The sequence below is a fragment of the Uloborus diversus genome, chromosome 8 (assembly GCF_026930045.1).
Source record: "Uloborus diversus isolate 005 chromosome 8, Udiv.v.3.1, whole genome shotgun sequence".
Taxonomy (NCBI): Eukaryota; Metazoa; Arthropoda; class Arachnida; order Araneae; family Uloboridae; genus Uloborus; species Uloborus diversus.
The window spans coordinates 145,944,701-145,960,543 of NC_072738.1; the positions used below are offsets into that span (position 1 = coordinate 145,944,701).

The 15,843-nt window shown below is 34.5% G+C and overlaps 1 protein-coding gene across 1 annotated transcript in view; it reads left to right on the forward strand.

Annotated features, from left to right (window-relative positions):
* Nucleotides 1–15,843, forward strand: part of LOC129228663 (cubilin-like) — a 240,137-nt gene that overhangs the window by 122,548 nt on the left and 101,746 nt on the right. Inside the window, exons 25-28 of the mRNA XM_054863347.1 lie at nucleotides 6,484–6,680; nucleotides 10,576–10,719; nucleotides 12,192–12,394; nucleotides 15,181–15,359. Of these exons, the coding sequence (XP_054719322.1) occupies nucleotides 6,484–6,680; nucleotides 10,576–10,719; nucleotides 12,192–12,394; nucleotides 15,181–15,359 (723 nt within the window). The remainder of the gene's footprint in view (nucleotides 1–6,483; nucleotides 6,681–10,575; nucleotides 10,720–12,191; nucleotides 12,395–15,180; nucleotides 15,360–15,843) is intronic.

Consider the following 15,843-nt stretch of genomic DNA (forward strand, 5'->3'; position numbering starts at 1 on the left):
TCTCATACTTAAACTTTCAAATTTCATTATGAAACATGTTTGTTGACAAAAATATGTTTTCCCCAATATAGTAAACATACCAGCTTCAAATCGTTTCACAATTAAAAATAATATGGTCTCTAACATCGGATCCATGATCCTCGGATCATAATTTGAGTTATAATGCTTCGCCAATATTCGCATTGATTATCACTTGGTTTAGAAGGAAAGGTACAGAAAAAAGTGATAACAGTCGTCAGTGTGGAGACCCGCTTTTACTTTCTGACTCAAAAAAAGGCTTCCGTGAATATTCTTTTGCTTTATAGTAGATCTAACTAATCAGACCTTTTGGAGACAAAGGCCAGTCAGTCATGACGTAAATTCAGTTACAATTTTTTAACTGGCGTATAATCTACTTCTTATTTCGGGGATATTTCGATAATTGAGAAACTGGCGATCTTTCTTCATTGGCGTCAATTTTTGGCTCCAGCGCCTGCGCGTGATGGGTATTTTTCTTTGCAAATCAAAACAATGAGATCGGAAACATCTATTCACATAGGGTTACAATAAATCAGCAGGGTTACCAAAATAAAAATATTTACGCCAAAAATGAGGCGACCGCGCCATATTCCAATTATTGAAATATCCCCATAATTTCAAACATGCAATATGAGTTAATACAAATCATAAAATAAAACCATTTATTTTATTTCCTCTCTAGATTCAACTTGCTGGTCAGAAATAAGCTTGAATGTCAGCAGTGAGGCAAACGTCACATCGCCAAATTATCCCATTGACTATCCTAACGATGTTCAGTGCACTTATATTGTTCGTGCACCTGTTGAGCAACATGTTGAACTGATCATCAACGAACTATTGGTCGAAGGCGGACGATCTGATGACTGCGCTTTTGACAAATTGGGAGTCTATTATGGTAATGTTGGAGTTTTTAGTAAAATAATATATTTTTTCGTAAATATTTCGTTTGTCTTAATCTTTTTTGTCTTGAATGATTTGTGGGGGAATAACAGAAAAGGAAAAAAAAAATGTAAGTTAACCCACTGGTTCAAAGACATAATTTGTTAAACATCACCTTCATCCTCATACATACATGTATAATTGCGAATAACTCCCCTATACATACGCGCCGACGCATCAGCTTAAGATTAGCCATTTTGGATCGGAGCGCGTGTTTGAGTGGTTGTCTTTTCTGGCGAGTTATCGCGTTTGGTGATTGTTCACTGTGAGCAATTATTAGCGGCACGTGAATTGTTTATTAAATAAGATATTATTTTTAACAAATTTGGCGAAATCCGAAAATTTGCTGTGGTAACCCTAGCAGTGAAACAATGAAAACCCGATCCAAAATGGCTAAACTTAAGCTGATGCGCCGGCCTATCTATATAGCGGCTCTAGTTGCGAATGATCGAGTAGCGCTACGTCATCAGCAATGAAACTGGCGCCACGGCATGATAATTTGATAATATTTTTTGGAAATGTGTGACATGATGGTAAATAATGCTTTATTTCGACAAGGCTGAGCCGAGACCCACGTGATAACAGGCCAGACAACTCCTCTTCCCCCCGCTTCCTTACGCCATCAGTCGTCGATCTATGAACTTGGCGCGAAACTTTGAAAGCAGTGCAATTTCAAGCAAACAGTAGTGCTGCTTGCTCTGGCTGAAGTAGATGAAATAGGAAATATGTAACTTCGGATGCACATTCTTGAACACACTTGAAATACTGTTGGATTTATCTCATCCTTTAAACGTACCGGAATGTCGAGGCAATTAAAACATATATATATATAGAATGAGTCTTGTAAGTGTCTGAGTGTCTGCTGAGTGAAAGTGAGTCAGCGATTTGCGCTACCGAGCAACCTGCATTCGAAGAAAAAAATCGGGCGCCTCATGGAATAAATTTTAAAGTTCGGAGGTAAGTACTTTTCTCAGATAAATAAATTAACATTTTTTGCATTAGAGTTCATGCAGTTAAGGTTACTAAACTTTTCCTCCATTACACAAATAATTGTCAGTTTCCTTTCTGATATCTTTGTCTGTAATTTGTAATTTCAGCATACTGCTTTAATATTTGAAACGGTTAACTTGCAACTTTTTATTTCTTTATTTTTTCAACCTTGTACACGCATTTATTCGAAATGGATTTTCCAAGCTGACAATATACATATGTCAAAATTTTCTGCGAATATACTTGTTGCTATCAGACGCAACGTAACTTGTGTTGATATTCAGTTAATATGTAAACAAGTTTATTGAAACAGGCTTTTAACTGAACTAATCTTATATTTTCGGTTTCGATTAAATTGTTTCATACGCTAGCATGTGTTATTTTGATCAAAAAACATTCCTTGATGGGTTTCCGTAGTTCTGAGGTAAGAAGATTAGCTTTGAACGCCGGAGGTCGTGGGTTCGATACTCAAACATTTTCCCCACGCCCCTGCAATGTTATTCAAACAAGCTGGTTCTGTGCGCAAATTAAAAAAAAATATATTTTTTTTTTGCACTGCTGTCTTTAAGTTTTATGATATTTATGTACAAATTGTGGTTGAGTTAACGGTATTCATGATTTCTGGGCTTGCGAAAGATTACTTTTGAGCAGTGGATACACAACGTGTTTTGGCCAAATGCTCTATGCTTGTTTGTTATGCTTAAAAAAGGCAAAATGTCTTGAACTATATAATTTTTGAACTCCTAGGGTTTTCTGTTAATAAGCTTTCAGGAACTCTGAAACTGTAACATGAATTGAATTAAGGGGCTGTTCATAAAGGATGTTGCAAAATTTTGAACAAATCCCCCCCCCTCCTTGTTACATGTAACGCTGTTCAACAAGAGCATAGTGTTATAAACAACGCGTGATGTCACACTTCTTGTTATCCTCTCCCTTCCCCCTGTCACAAAAATGTCACACTGAATTCCTAAAAGAGCCTACTCAGCAAAATGTTGATCTAAATTTAACATATATGAAGTTTTAAGTATTGAAGAAAGTTGCTAAAATGGTCATTCTATGAGAAGTTTTTTGAAAAAGGTTACTTTGTCATCAATTAATGCTCTTTAAAATAATTTTTCAAAAGCCTAAAATGATGAACTATTAAAGTCTCCCCCCCCCCACACACAAGAATCATTAGCAGCAGAAAAAGCTGAAAATGGAAAAGTAGCCAAATTCCAAAAAAAAAAAAAAAAGGCCTGCTTTGATATTGAATACATTTTTTTGATGTACAACATACAGTATTCATGATGTTGTATAATTCATTCTTTAATTAAGGTTTTTCAAGTTGAATTCCTGTGTAATTTTTTGAGAGTGCCCACCGAAGGGGGGGGGGGGGTAGGAATCATAGTCTCATAATAATGATAGCTTTTCAACGGCTATATTATAAATAACTGTGCCCTTGAAATTTTAAGGGAGATGGGAGAGATGTTTATGGGGTATTTTTCTTGAAGTTTTCATAATTGAAGGAGGTAGGGCACCGTTTACCTTGGGGGATGGCACCCAAACATTCATGTCTTTTTAAAAGTATAAATTTGCTAAGCTAAGTTAACATTAATAATCTGGTATTATGTATTTTAATTTGATGTTATGTCTTTGAAACATATTGCAGTTATGTTTCCTTTAGTAAAAATGTTTATTTATATTTTAAAATTTCATTTTATTCTTATTCAAATACAATGGTAAAATTATTTTTTGTTTTGATGTAATTGTAAAATGAAAGTTCATTTATTTATTTGAATACTTCTTAAGACTTAATGTTTCAATACAATATACGAGTAGTTAAAATGCGATTAGTGTTAAAAAAAATTTCAAATGAAAAATAAAACTATGTATATTTATCTCTTCGTTTTTACAAGATTGTAAAATAAAATCGTGTTTAAATATTTGAATACTTTGTAAGACTTATAAATGTTTTTATGTGAAATACTATGTATGAATTAAGCTCAGTGTATTTTTTAATGTATGATTATTGGTTCCTTTTTATGTTTTCAAATGAAAAAGTAGAAGTTTTAATGCCACTAAAATAATAGAAGACAATAATAAATAAACCAAATAGTTTAATTAAACCAAAATACTAATCGAAGCGCTCACTTCCCAATATCATTGTGGATCGACGAACGATGACGTCATTTGCTAGTTGGATGGCCTTCCTATCTCGAAGGCCTCGGCTGAGCTGGCTCCGGTAACTTATTGACTCCTTTACTGGTCAAACTGTCATTTTAGGAGAATGAAGAAACGAATAAGTGGTCCACCATGAACGCTATCTACTAGTGTTTAAAGTTAATCCGCGGGAGTAAAGGTTAAAATTTCAACCATTAAAATATCACCAAACTGGTAATGACTTCGTTCAAATGTAGAAGCAATTTTCACCCGTCATACCTTGACGAGAGATTTTCCAGTTATAAGAATGAACATCAAGAAGAAATTATTAAAATTTGATTAAGGAAGAATTAAAAGGCAAATAAAATGAAAATTTACTTTATAATCTGAGTGAGATATTTAAAAAAAAAAACAGTACTTTCCTTTTTTTCGTTTAAGAGAGTAAAAATTCATATATTCAATAAGTTTATCTACTACTGTGAACTAATTGCTATTAGTTTTCTTCAGCACATAGCCGTGACTAATTTGATGGACTATATTAAAATGAACGGAGATACGAAATTAAAGAGCATCTAGGTTAACTTCAATGCCGAAACTCATACAAAATGTCATAAAAATCTTCCAATACAATTTTTTCCCCACTACTCGGAACTTCACCCATAATAATAGGTTTTTCACTGCGAAAAAAATACCTGTTTCTAGAAAACAAATCCTAAATACTTTCCTAAGAATTATAGCTGTGATGAGGGAGATTTAACAATTCGGAAATTGGCCCGGTCGCCAGATTTTTGCACGAGTAGTTTTATTTTGGTTATCCTGTTGTTTTATTTAAACCATATGCAAATAGATATTTCTCTATTCTTTGCTTACGCGTTCAAACGAAAAACAAATCCCGAGCAAGCGATCTGTCCCAGATTTTTATCGGCAATGAATTAACATCACCCATTAGCAGTATCAAAATCTTCTCGCTTTTGCGAAGAGCATAATTTTGTAGCAGTGATTACATGAGCAATTATACTTTTAATATATAAATTCATAAGATAGGTGTATAAGAAAGTTTGGGAATGACGTCAACATGCCAGGTTAAAAAAAGAGAGATTAATAAGTTCTATGAGGTTATAAGTTTTTGTGAGATGAATTGCCAATAGTAACATTTTCAAAAGGAAAACGACGAAAAAAGACTTTTTTTTTTCACTGATTAGAGGTGTTAACTTACTGAGTCTCCCCTCCAAAAAAAAAAAAAAAAAAACCTGAAGCGGTCTCGCAGAAACTCGGTTTTGAAAACATAATTATACATGTGTCAATTTAAATGTTTCGCTTTGTTCTGTACCAAATGCTAGTTTTTAAGCTCAATGAATATCTGAAAATCAATTCCTCTTAATTGTGCAATCACTGTTCAATTTGAACAGCAAATAAAAAACATTTTTTGCGCTACTCTTACCTTCTTGAAGTTGTTACTTGTTCTTTAGTTATCAACTCAATTTCAGGAAAATAAATGATGGACACTCTTAAACATTCACTTTTATTTCTTCTCCGCAGCGCAAAATTCAAACACCGATCAGTGGATATTGAACAACACGTTTTGTGGGAGATTGTCTAACATACAACAGTCGAGTCCAAGCAACTTGATGAAATTGGTGTTCCAGTCAGACGCTACCATTCCTATGAAAGGATTTCATGCAACGGCACAGTCAAGTAAGGATATTATACTCTTAAATGAGACAAAAGAACATTTTTAAAGTTTCATATTTTAAAAATCTAAGGAGTTGATATTTAATAAAGAGGTTATTCTGCGATCTTTGGAAAGTGTCCTGAAAATTATTAAGTACTGTTTTGTGGGAGATTGTCTAACGTACAAAAGTATAGTCGAAGCAACTTAATGAAATAGGTGCTCCAGTCAGACGCTACCATTCCTACGAAAAGAGTTCATGCAATGGCACAGGCAAAGAAGGAAATTATACACTAAAATGGGACTAAAGATAGTTTTATGTTTTGAAAATCTAAGAAGTAAATATTTAAGAAAGAAGTTATTCCGCGGTTGTTGTAAAGTATTCTGCTTGCAATGCTTGCAGTTATCAAGAGACTTATTCGCTCTCCTTAGGAACTTAGTCAGCCTGGACGGGCCGTAATCGAACTAAAGATAAAACACTTAATAAATACACTCAGTTAATCTTTAAACTGATAGCTAAAAATAGTTTTCATTCCTGTAAGGAATGTGCATTCGTGCATCTTGAAGCAATTCAGGAAACTTTTTTGCAAAGACACTTGTTTTTACGGGGAAATAGGTGAAAACCCGCGAAATCTCGCAACGTTCCACGGAAATAATCAGTACTGGAATCTTTTTACAGTGTTCTTTACTTCTGTTAAAATAATCAGCTTAACTAAATTCTCTTTCAGGATGTGGCAGCCGTATCACTGGAACAAGTGGTCTATTGAACAGCTCTGTCATTCACCCTCTGCTTGATTCGTTGCGTAGATACGAATCCTTCCAGTGTGAGTGGATCATCACCGTAAGGCAACGAAGAACGATTCAGGTGACGTTTGACGACTTCAATATCGAGTCTGACGGCGTCTGCAGTAATAACTACATTATGGCAAGTTGCTATCGCTGCATAGCAGTTTTATTCCTTAACATATTACGAAATGCAGTGAGATCTCTTTATAAAACGAGCTGATGTGTGCATCACATGACTTCCTTTTACTCCAAATTAATGTCATTTCCCCATTACTGGCAATTTTAGTGTGATTCAATAGTTTACTCTCTAAATATCACCAACAGTGGCCAAATTGAAACCAAATTTTAAAAAAATCGCCAAATTTGTCGCCAAGTTGGTGACAAAAATTGGCGACCAAAAGACTGGCGATATATCGCCAAGTGTCCGACAAATTATAACACAACTTGAGTTTACATCGAAATTAACAATGATTTCCCCAACAAAGGGGACAAAAGACCCCTTTAGAAACACTCGAATGCAACCAAAAGGGGAGGAACTAGACCCCACTAGGAGTCTACGTACCAACGTACCAAATTTCAACTTTCTAGGACTTACTGTTCTGGAGTTATGCGACATACATACGCACGAGAAAATTTGTTGTAATTTACTCGGGAATCATCATTGTGGATATTTCGCGTGTCTATACGTTCTTAGGCACTTAGAAAGTGAGTAAAATGGAAATTAAGGTCAATTTTTGAGTGAAAGTTTTTTCGCGAATACAATACTTCCTTTTTTGTAAAAGGAAGTAAAAATATCAATACAGCGAAATACCTGTTTCAACGAAATAAATTTTCAATCTCGATTTAATTTCCATTACAGTGTTTGAATTCTATTACAGGTTCACACCCTATCTCGCCAAACTGGCATACGGCTGTCACTATGAATGAATCGCATGCGAGATTTCTCTAGGCGAGGGAGGACAATGACATTTTCGTTACAGCGAACTAAATTTGCGGTTTCTGAAGTTTGTTTTAAAGGGATCTCACTGTATTTCATAGTGAGAACAATTTTTTAATTCATGCATACAGGAATTGCTATTTTTAAAAATATATTAAGGCCATCCGGAAAGTAGTACCCGTTTCCGCCGCGTGAGGCTCTGACGACGCGAATAGCCGCCGGTCAAGGCCAGACCGCTTCAGTGGCTTGTCTGCCTTCTCTGTTGCAAGTTCCGTGACGCTAGCATTGCCTGTGTTGTTTCTGTGGCCGTTCATAATGTTTACAAAAATTGAGAACGCCGCCAGTTGTGAAGTGATGGCTGTGATAAAATTTCTCAACGCAAGAAAGGTTCGGCCTTGTCTATTGTCTGATGGCGTCATTCTCCTCCATGACAATGCCAGGCCTTATGCAGCGGGGATAACACAGCAACTTCTGCAGCAATTCAATTGGGAAATATTCGACCATCCATCGTATAGCCCGGACTTATCCCCTTCATATTTCTTACTCTTTACAAATCTTAGACTTTTTGACGGGGAAAAAATTTAACAGCGATGAAGAACTTAAAGTAGGAAAAAATCGTCTGCTTGATACCAATGTCTTAAATGTGAGCGTAAGTTTTCCCAACTGAAATTGTAAAAGAATGCTTCTTTTTAAAAATTTGATTACCCCTCTCTGGTAATTTATGTCGAATAAAGATGAGACTCGGCTCAGAATTATCTGCGATTCCAGACCTTCTCTTGGACCGCCTGCAGCCTCCAGATCTTTTAGGGTAGCAGTCTGCCACTGGTTTCAATGCCTGCACGAGAAATCCTTTACATACTCAAAAAAAAAAAAATTGAAATCTTAAAGCATAGGGTTACTATTAAGCAACAGGGTTTCCAAGATCAAAGTATTCTCGCCAAAAATTTGACTTCCTCTACAATTTCCAAAATGTCAAAAAGTTTCAGCTCCGAAAATAGACATAGTTTTAAAAATATCTGTTACGAGATACTCGTTATAGTTTGTGTCTATCAAAAGTAATTCGGTTAGTGGTTGAAGTGCCAACGGAAAATCTTAGTCAGTGATTGTTACCAAGATCAAAGTACGAATATTCTCGCCAAAAATTTGACTACCGCTCCAATTTCAAAAATGTCGAAATCTCCCCACAAAGTTCGAAAAGTTTTGGCTCCGAAAATGGAGATATACAGTGGCTCCCAAAAGTGTGCGTACACCTACGACTTTCAATGAAATAGTGCCCTATCCATTAGTTAGAATTAATATTTCGGAATAGGTATTTAATTATAAGATCTATGATCAATTTTGAACAAAACGACATAACTTTTTAAAAAAATATTAAAACTTAATTTTTTAAAAATCTAAAACCGAAAAGTGCCGGAAATTTTATTTCACAAAAGTCTTCGTACACTTTTAAAAAAGTCTATATATTATTGAACAATCTAACTTTTCATTAAATTATTATTTAGCAGAATATCATGCAGTATCAATAATACCTTTTTAACGTTTGGGAATAGATTTCATTTTTTTTTCTTTCTTTTTTTGCGTAATTTCTGAGTAAGTGTTCAACCACACTTCGAGTCATTGTTACTAGCTCTATTTTCGTTTCAAAGCCGTATTTTCGTAATCTAGCTTCCAGATATCTCTAAATATGTTACAGTAAGTTCAAATCTGGAGATTGAAGGGGTATTTTCTAAAATTTAGGACAATTTTGAGGTACTAGACGCAAACGTTGAAAACCGTGTGCTTCTTATCGTTGTCTTGATAAAAAACAAAGTTGTTTCCGATAACCAAATTTTTGGCTAATAGTTTAAAATTGGTTTTTAAAATAATTAAATGAACAGCATGATTCATTATTTCTGCAAAAAATTCCAAACTATCAAGTCCAGGTGCTGATATGCACCCTCACACAAGAACACCTTCACCGTCGTGATTAACTGGTTCAACTAAGTTCTTAAGATTAAGTTCTTATTTTTTTTTCTTCTATTTACAATTAGTCAAAAATTTGACCAAAAATGTTGAATTCATTTTTATCTGTAACTAAGACGTAATTTCAAAACGTTTTGAGCTTATTTATCATTGATTTTGCGACGAAAAACGTAAGCTTTCTGTTTTTCGCATGGCCAAGAAAATTTCTGTGGGAAGAGGTCCCATTTAATCCAGCTAATCTGAGAACTTGGCGAACAATTTTACGTGAAAATTAAATGTAAAAATTTTTATTTAACATTGCAGAAACTTTTACAGCACTCAAATGTGTCTTTTTCGTATTTTTTTTTCTGTTAAATCTCCGATCGCGCTTTGTCAATTTTGCCGGTTGCCCTTTTCTTATCTTGTTTTCGGTCCGATTCTTTTCTTTAAAGCATTTTATCAAGTACTTTAATATAGAATGGAATAAATTAACTAATTTAGAGACATTTCAAACCAATTTATCGCTACTGTGAGGAAAAAATTCAAATTTCGAATGGTGTTTGTGGTTTTTTACGAATACCAGCCATTTTAAAGTAATAAGCACAGTATTAAGGAATAAATAAACAAAAAATGAAAGCCAAATGACTTTTAAGAGTCAACACAATGCAAAAATAATAAAAAAAACGACATATGATAATTTTAATCATGAATTTATTCTAAAATATTTGAGTGTACGATGACTTTTGTGACATATGATTTCTCTGTCTCTTCGTTTTTTGACCCATTTCAAAAAGAAGATCCATCAATATTTTTAAAAGAATACAGGGTTTAATTTAGAATGACATAGCAATAGTGTGAAAGAAAAAAATTGGACTTCATATTCGAATTCAATTTTGCGTTATTTTGGTTTTACTAAAAAATTTCAGTGTACGAACACTTTTGGGAGCCACTGTAGGTAAAAAAAATCTGTTACGAGATACTCGTAATAGTTTGTGTCTAACAAAAGTAATTTGATTAGTCGTTGAATTGAAGTGGCAACGGAAGGTCTTAGTGAGTGACAAATTTTAACTAGGTATCGAGGTATATATATATATATATATATATATAATATTTATATGGATTCAGTTCTGAAATACTGTTTTTTCTTTTCTTCTAGCTAAGAAATGGTGGTTCAGCCCTCTCTCCTTCCCTGGGCAATGGTAAATACTGCGGGAGAAACCGTCCACCGACGGCTCTCGAGACAAGCTCCAACGAGCTCTACGTTCAGGTGGCGTTTGTTCAAGGCACATTGAGACCACCTGTAATTATCTTTTGATTCATCTTAATTAAAAGTTGGTTTTTGAAATAATCTATGACACTTGAAGTGCGTGATAAAAACGGAGAAAGCAATTTTTCGAGTATTAGTTTTGGTATATTTGTTATAAGGTGGCATTTACTGAGCTTCTTGAGAAAAAAAAAAGATTAAATGTCTTGTGAACCAAAGACAAAGACGAACTAAAACTTGGAAAATGAACTCAGAGCACATTGAATGCACATTGAGATTATTTATGAACATACGCATAATTATTGTTTTTTTTCTGGAGGGTTTTTGCAAAAGAAGGGTTAGAATGTGAAAATGCAGCATATTGGGCCGCACATCGGTCATCAGGGCCTGTTATGGCCAATTACAGTCAAAATGAAGCTTAAAGGAAAATTGTGAATATAAGAAGGTGAAGACATTTTTACCAATCAATTTTTTTTCCAAAGAATGATAAGTGTATGATTTCATACCATCCGGTTTATTTCGCTAGTTTCACGCAAAACGGGTCAACCATTCGTCGTTGTTGAGTCACGTGACTTGGAGTCTTAGCCTCTGCTTTTGCTGAGCCAGTGATTGGACTTGCTCCCTCCATTTACTAATTCCTGCTCTAAAGATTTTCCAGAATGAAAAAAGTTTCATCGAAAACAAATCTGCGGGGAAGATTCAACAATATTCAAAGTCACTTTGTGTGTGTGTGTGTGCTCGCAACGTAAACTGGTGTTGTCGAATCTGTCACATTGGGAAGTACATTCTTAGAGTAGTTGGTGAAAATTGTAGATTCCACTTAGCAGACAGAGGTGAAAAACTTTTTCCTTCTTCAGTCCCCCCCCCCCCCAGCCTTTGGTTTTTATATAAATATCAATCCTAATACGGCAGTTTATATAAAATGTAACATCGTTTGTGTCTCTTTGGGGGGGGGGGGGGTGCAGAGGAAGTTAGTTGCGACTTCTGTTATTCTACACTGTAAAACAAACAGCAAAAGCAACTAGAAAATCTCCAGGAATCGGGGACTCCAGAAACTTTCCTACTAACGTTACAGATTCTTCTTAAATAACAACAACAGCTTTAGGAGCAATAAATACCTTTGTGCTGAAAAGTAAAGTAAGAAAAGTAAACTGCTTTGTTAATCCCTATTTTTAATTTTTTAAGCTGTTTGCTTATCTGGCTCTTGGCTTTTGTCGGATGTCTTTTCATCCATAAGCTCATTTCTTTTGCATTGAAAAGGGCGTTCCTGGTAACGCCGAAACACGTGTCTGCAGTAATCTTGAATTTGTGCTTTTTGACGTTGTTATTTCTTACTTTAATAACAGCTTTAGTTAAGTAGAAGCGGTACTAGAAAACTTACTGGAAATCCAATTTCCTAGAGATTTTCTGGTAGTACGACTGTTTTTTGCGTCTTTCCTTTTTACATCATTTTCCTTGAAAATAATCTAATGACTGTAATTTACTCTTCCTTCACACTTCGTTTACAGGTATTTACCCTTCGTTACACGGAAATGTCTCTCGGCTGCGGTGGACGAATCTACCTCACACACGATAGACCGTACGTGGAAATCTCGTCCCCTAACTACCCCTCACCCCCTTCACATGATCTCGAATGTGAGTGGGTAATAGTATCTCCTTCGGGAACGAGGATGAGGATGGATTTTGAAAACGAATTTCACTTGGCGCCAAAGTAAGTGATCTCTGAAGCATGCATTCTTTGTTTTGATTTTTGTTGCATTTTGTTTATCTGCTTAATAATAGTAGATTGTATCGTCAGGATTCCTCTACTAGATAAAGAGACTTCATTTTTTTCTCAGTGGCGGATACAAGGAAGTCCCCCCACCCCCACACACACACATCCCTAAACCGTCGAAAATCAATCAGTTCACATTGTGTTCAAGCACTTGATGAATAAAATGAATCGATTTCAGTAATTTTTCAATTAATTAGTTTTTTTGAAGTACATATTTGAAATATTGCTTCTTTTGATTGGTTAAGAAATTGATTAGTAACGTTAGTAACGTTTATGCTCTACTAAGTGCCTTATTCCTGGACGAATTGGTGTTTTTAATTGACTCTCAAGCAGTTTCAGATATTTTCAGTACCAAAAGGGTAAGTTCGTTCAGGGGAGGAAGGGTTTATTCTTCATCATGACCCCCCCCCCCTTCCCTCCTTAAAATGGTAGTCAGCAGTTGCCCGTGTTTTTCTTAATGACTACATTCCTTTGTTTTTATTTTTTACAAATTCTAGAAACAGTCTTTAGTACGTTACATCGTATTGACGCTGGATGTGTTGTGTAATGTTTGGTTTCGAAATAACGCTTTTAAAATACATTGCAGTGTAAATTCACTTTATTGAAGGAGAATAAACACTATTTGAAGTCGAATAGTGACTAGCAAAAGAAAAGTTCTCATCCGGAAACCACACGATAGTGTAATAATGGAAAAAAAATAGGTAGCCATTGAAAGTGCATTGTAAAACATGTTTATGGACGCATAAACTACTTGCCACCCTTGTCCTCTTTATTGAAATATGAGGTCTTAAGTATTTAAAGGTTACCGAAATTTTAAGAAAAGTCGCCAAATTCAGCGAGTTTTAGTGAGATTTGTAGAGATGCAGACGGTGAATTTGAGGGGTCTACGGACCCTTAACGTTCAAAATGTTCGATTTTCTGGAAAAAATATTTGTTATGGCTAATTTAATTCTAAACAATTTGGTACCTTATTTATTACTATACGGCAAAAAACTTTTCAAGTTATCGAAAAAATGCGTATACTTTCCCCTTAGAGATTTATGTTAACAGCATCTGTTTAAGCCTCTTTTTCTCAGGTTGCGTTTTCTTAGGTTTCTCGTTTTGCGCGCAGGATATCTCAGAAAGTTTCTTATATATTTCCGTAAAACTTTTTATGCATGCTTGTCTGGTTTAGTTTTATGATCTTTATTCTCTCTTTTATTTTTAGTTAAAATTTAGGTTCAGATCATAAAAATAAACCAGACAAACATGCATGAAAAGTTTTACGGAAATATATTAGAAACTTTCTAAGATATCATGCGCGCAAAACGAGAAACCGGCACTTGAAAAAAAGAGACTTAAACAACTGCTGTAAACATAAATCTATATGGGGAAAGTTTACGCATTTTCACGATAACTTGAAAAGTTTTTTACGTATGGTAACAAATAAGGTATCAAATTGTTCAGAATTAAGTTATGCATAATATATATTTTTTCCAGAAAATTGAAAATTTTGAAGGTTAATGGTCCTTAGACCCCTTGAGTAATGAATTTATCGCCAAGACTTTAAATTTGGTGCTTTTCTTGGAATTTCGGCGGAATTTAAGACTTTACATCTCGATAACGGGCGGACGAGAGCAAAAGCGAATTGTCTGGAAATGCTGTTTCAATTATTATTTATTCAAACGTTTTTCATTATTTCACTATGTGTGTGGTTCCTTGTTCAGCATATTAAAAAGTCTACATTAAAACTGTGCAGATTGACAAATTTGTATTTATTATTATTTTTTACTGCTTAATGTAGCTGAAAATTGTTGCATCGATAAAACATGGCAAATGGATATACTTTAATACGTTTAGAACAGTAAACTGTGTCAAATGTGTCATTTGCATTTTTTTTCCTCAATTAAAAACACGAGAAAATTAAATCCCAGTTTTAATATACTTTGTGTCGTAAGGAAATCTACTTGTTGAAATTACTAAGAGCTCATGATTTAAAAAATGTATAACAATACGCACTCATAATCTACTCAGAGCATCTATTAAAGGCACATGGTTCTAAGTGTATTATAGTTATTTGAAATAGTTTGAAATGTGTGCAAGAAACAGCTATTTCTGCAGAAAAAAAAAGAGAGTGTGGCTCTGAATACAGTCTGCCTAAGGAAGACATGGAATCTGGCAAGTGACCAAGTTAGGACGATTCCATCTAAATAAACCTAGGAGGGGAGACTGGAAAATAACGGTGGAACTTTGATGCACGCGTTTCATAGTGTCACTATTAATTTATTGCATTCTCAAAGTTTAAACTAAAAGGAAACAAAAATAGTTTCTAGTTAAATAACAAAAATAAAATAAAATATTTAAATTTCGTTAGGTTTCGTTTCGGTTTTGTAAAAGCAAAGTGGTAAGCTCAAATTATGTAAAAAATACATAAGTTAATTTTTGTGGTGTGAATATATATGTAATATAGTTTAGATTTAAAAATATATATTGCGATGAAAAAATTTTCATTTTTACAAAACTGCATCTAAATAATTCATTAGGAACACAGCTACTGCTAAAAACAACTACTTCTCTAACGAACAAACTACTTGCCCCGTAAACCAATACATGCTTCCACTTCTGCCTATAAAGCGGATGATTACCTTTCCATCTCCTTAGTCGTCAGACAGTAACTTGATACACTCACTCTGTTGCTTAGTGTTAGTTACATTTTTTAACGAATACTTTTTCTCTCCACAAAGTTGTCAAGATGAATATTTGGAATTATTTGATGGCGGCACAGAAATGGCTGCAGTGCTGCACAGATATTGTGGTCATAATCAACCATCTAGCGCAATGACTACTGGAAGTGCTTTATTAGTGCATTACGTAACTAATGCTGGCGAACCTGAAGCAGGATTCAAAGGCACCGTAAGAATCGGTAAGTTCGCAACTGTTAATATTAAATGCCTTATGTAGACAAACGTTATAGAGATTTAGAACTCATTATAACATGCGAAAAGGTCGTTAAAAAATTGTACGTGTGCTTACTTTTGCAAATTGTTTTTTGGAAGTGCTGTCTCTTTACTTTCGTTTATTTGGTATGATTAGAGCTTAGATTTCAAAAAGTATTCAAATTAAAATTTGTAAATTGTTGCAATGCAACAACCAGTTTCTTTCTTTTTTAATTTTAAAGCCATTTTTTAACAGATATATGAATGTTTAAAGAAAAATACTACTGAATAATTTTATGACTAGGCTTTAACGCTTTTGAATAATACTTCTTTGAAAATGTACCAACTCTCCTGGGTCATCCGTACCTACCACTACGTGGGGTTTAACCGAACGGAAAACACATTCAGGAGAGCTCTGTTTTTTGCTACAGACATCGAGCAAACTCTGATCCAGTACTCCCTGAGGTATTG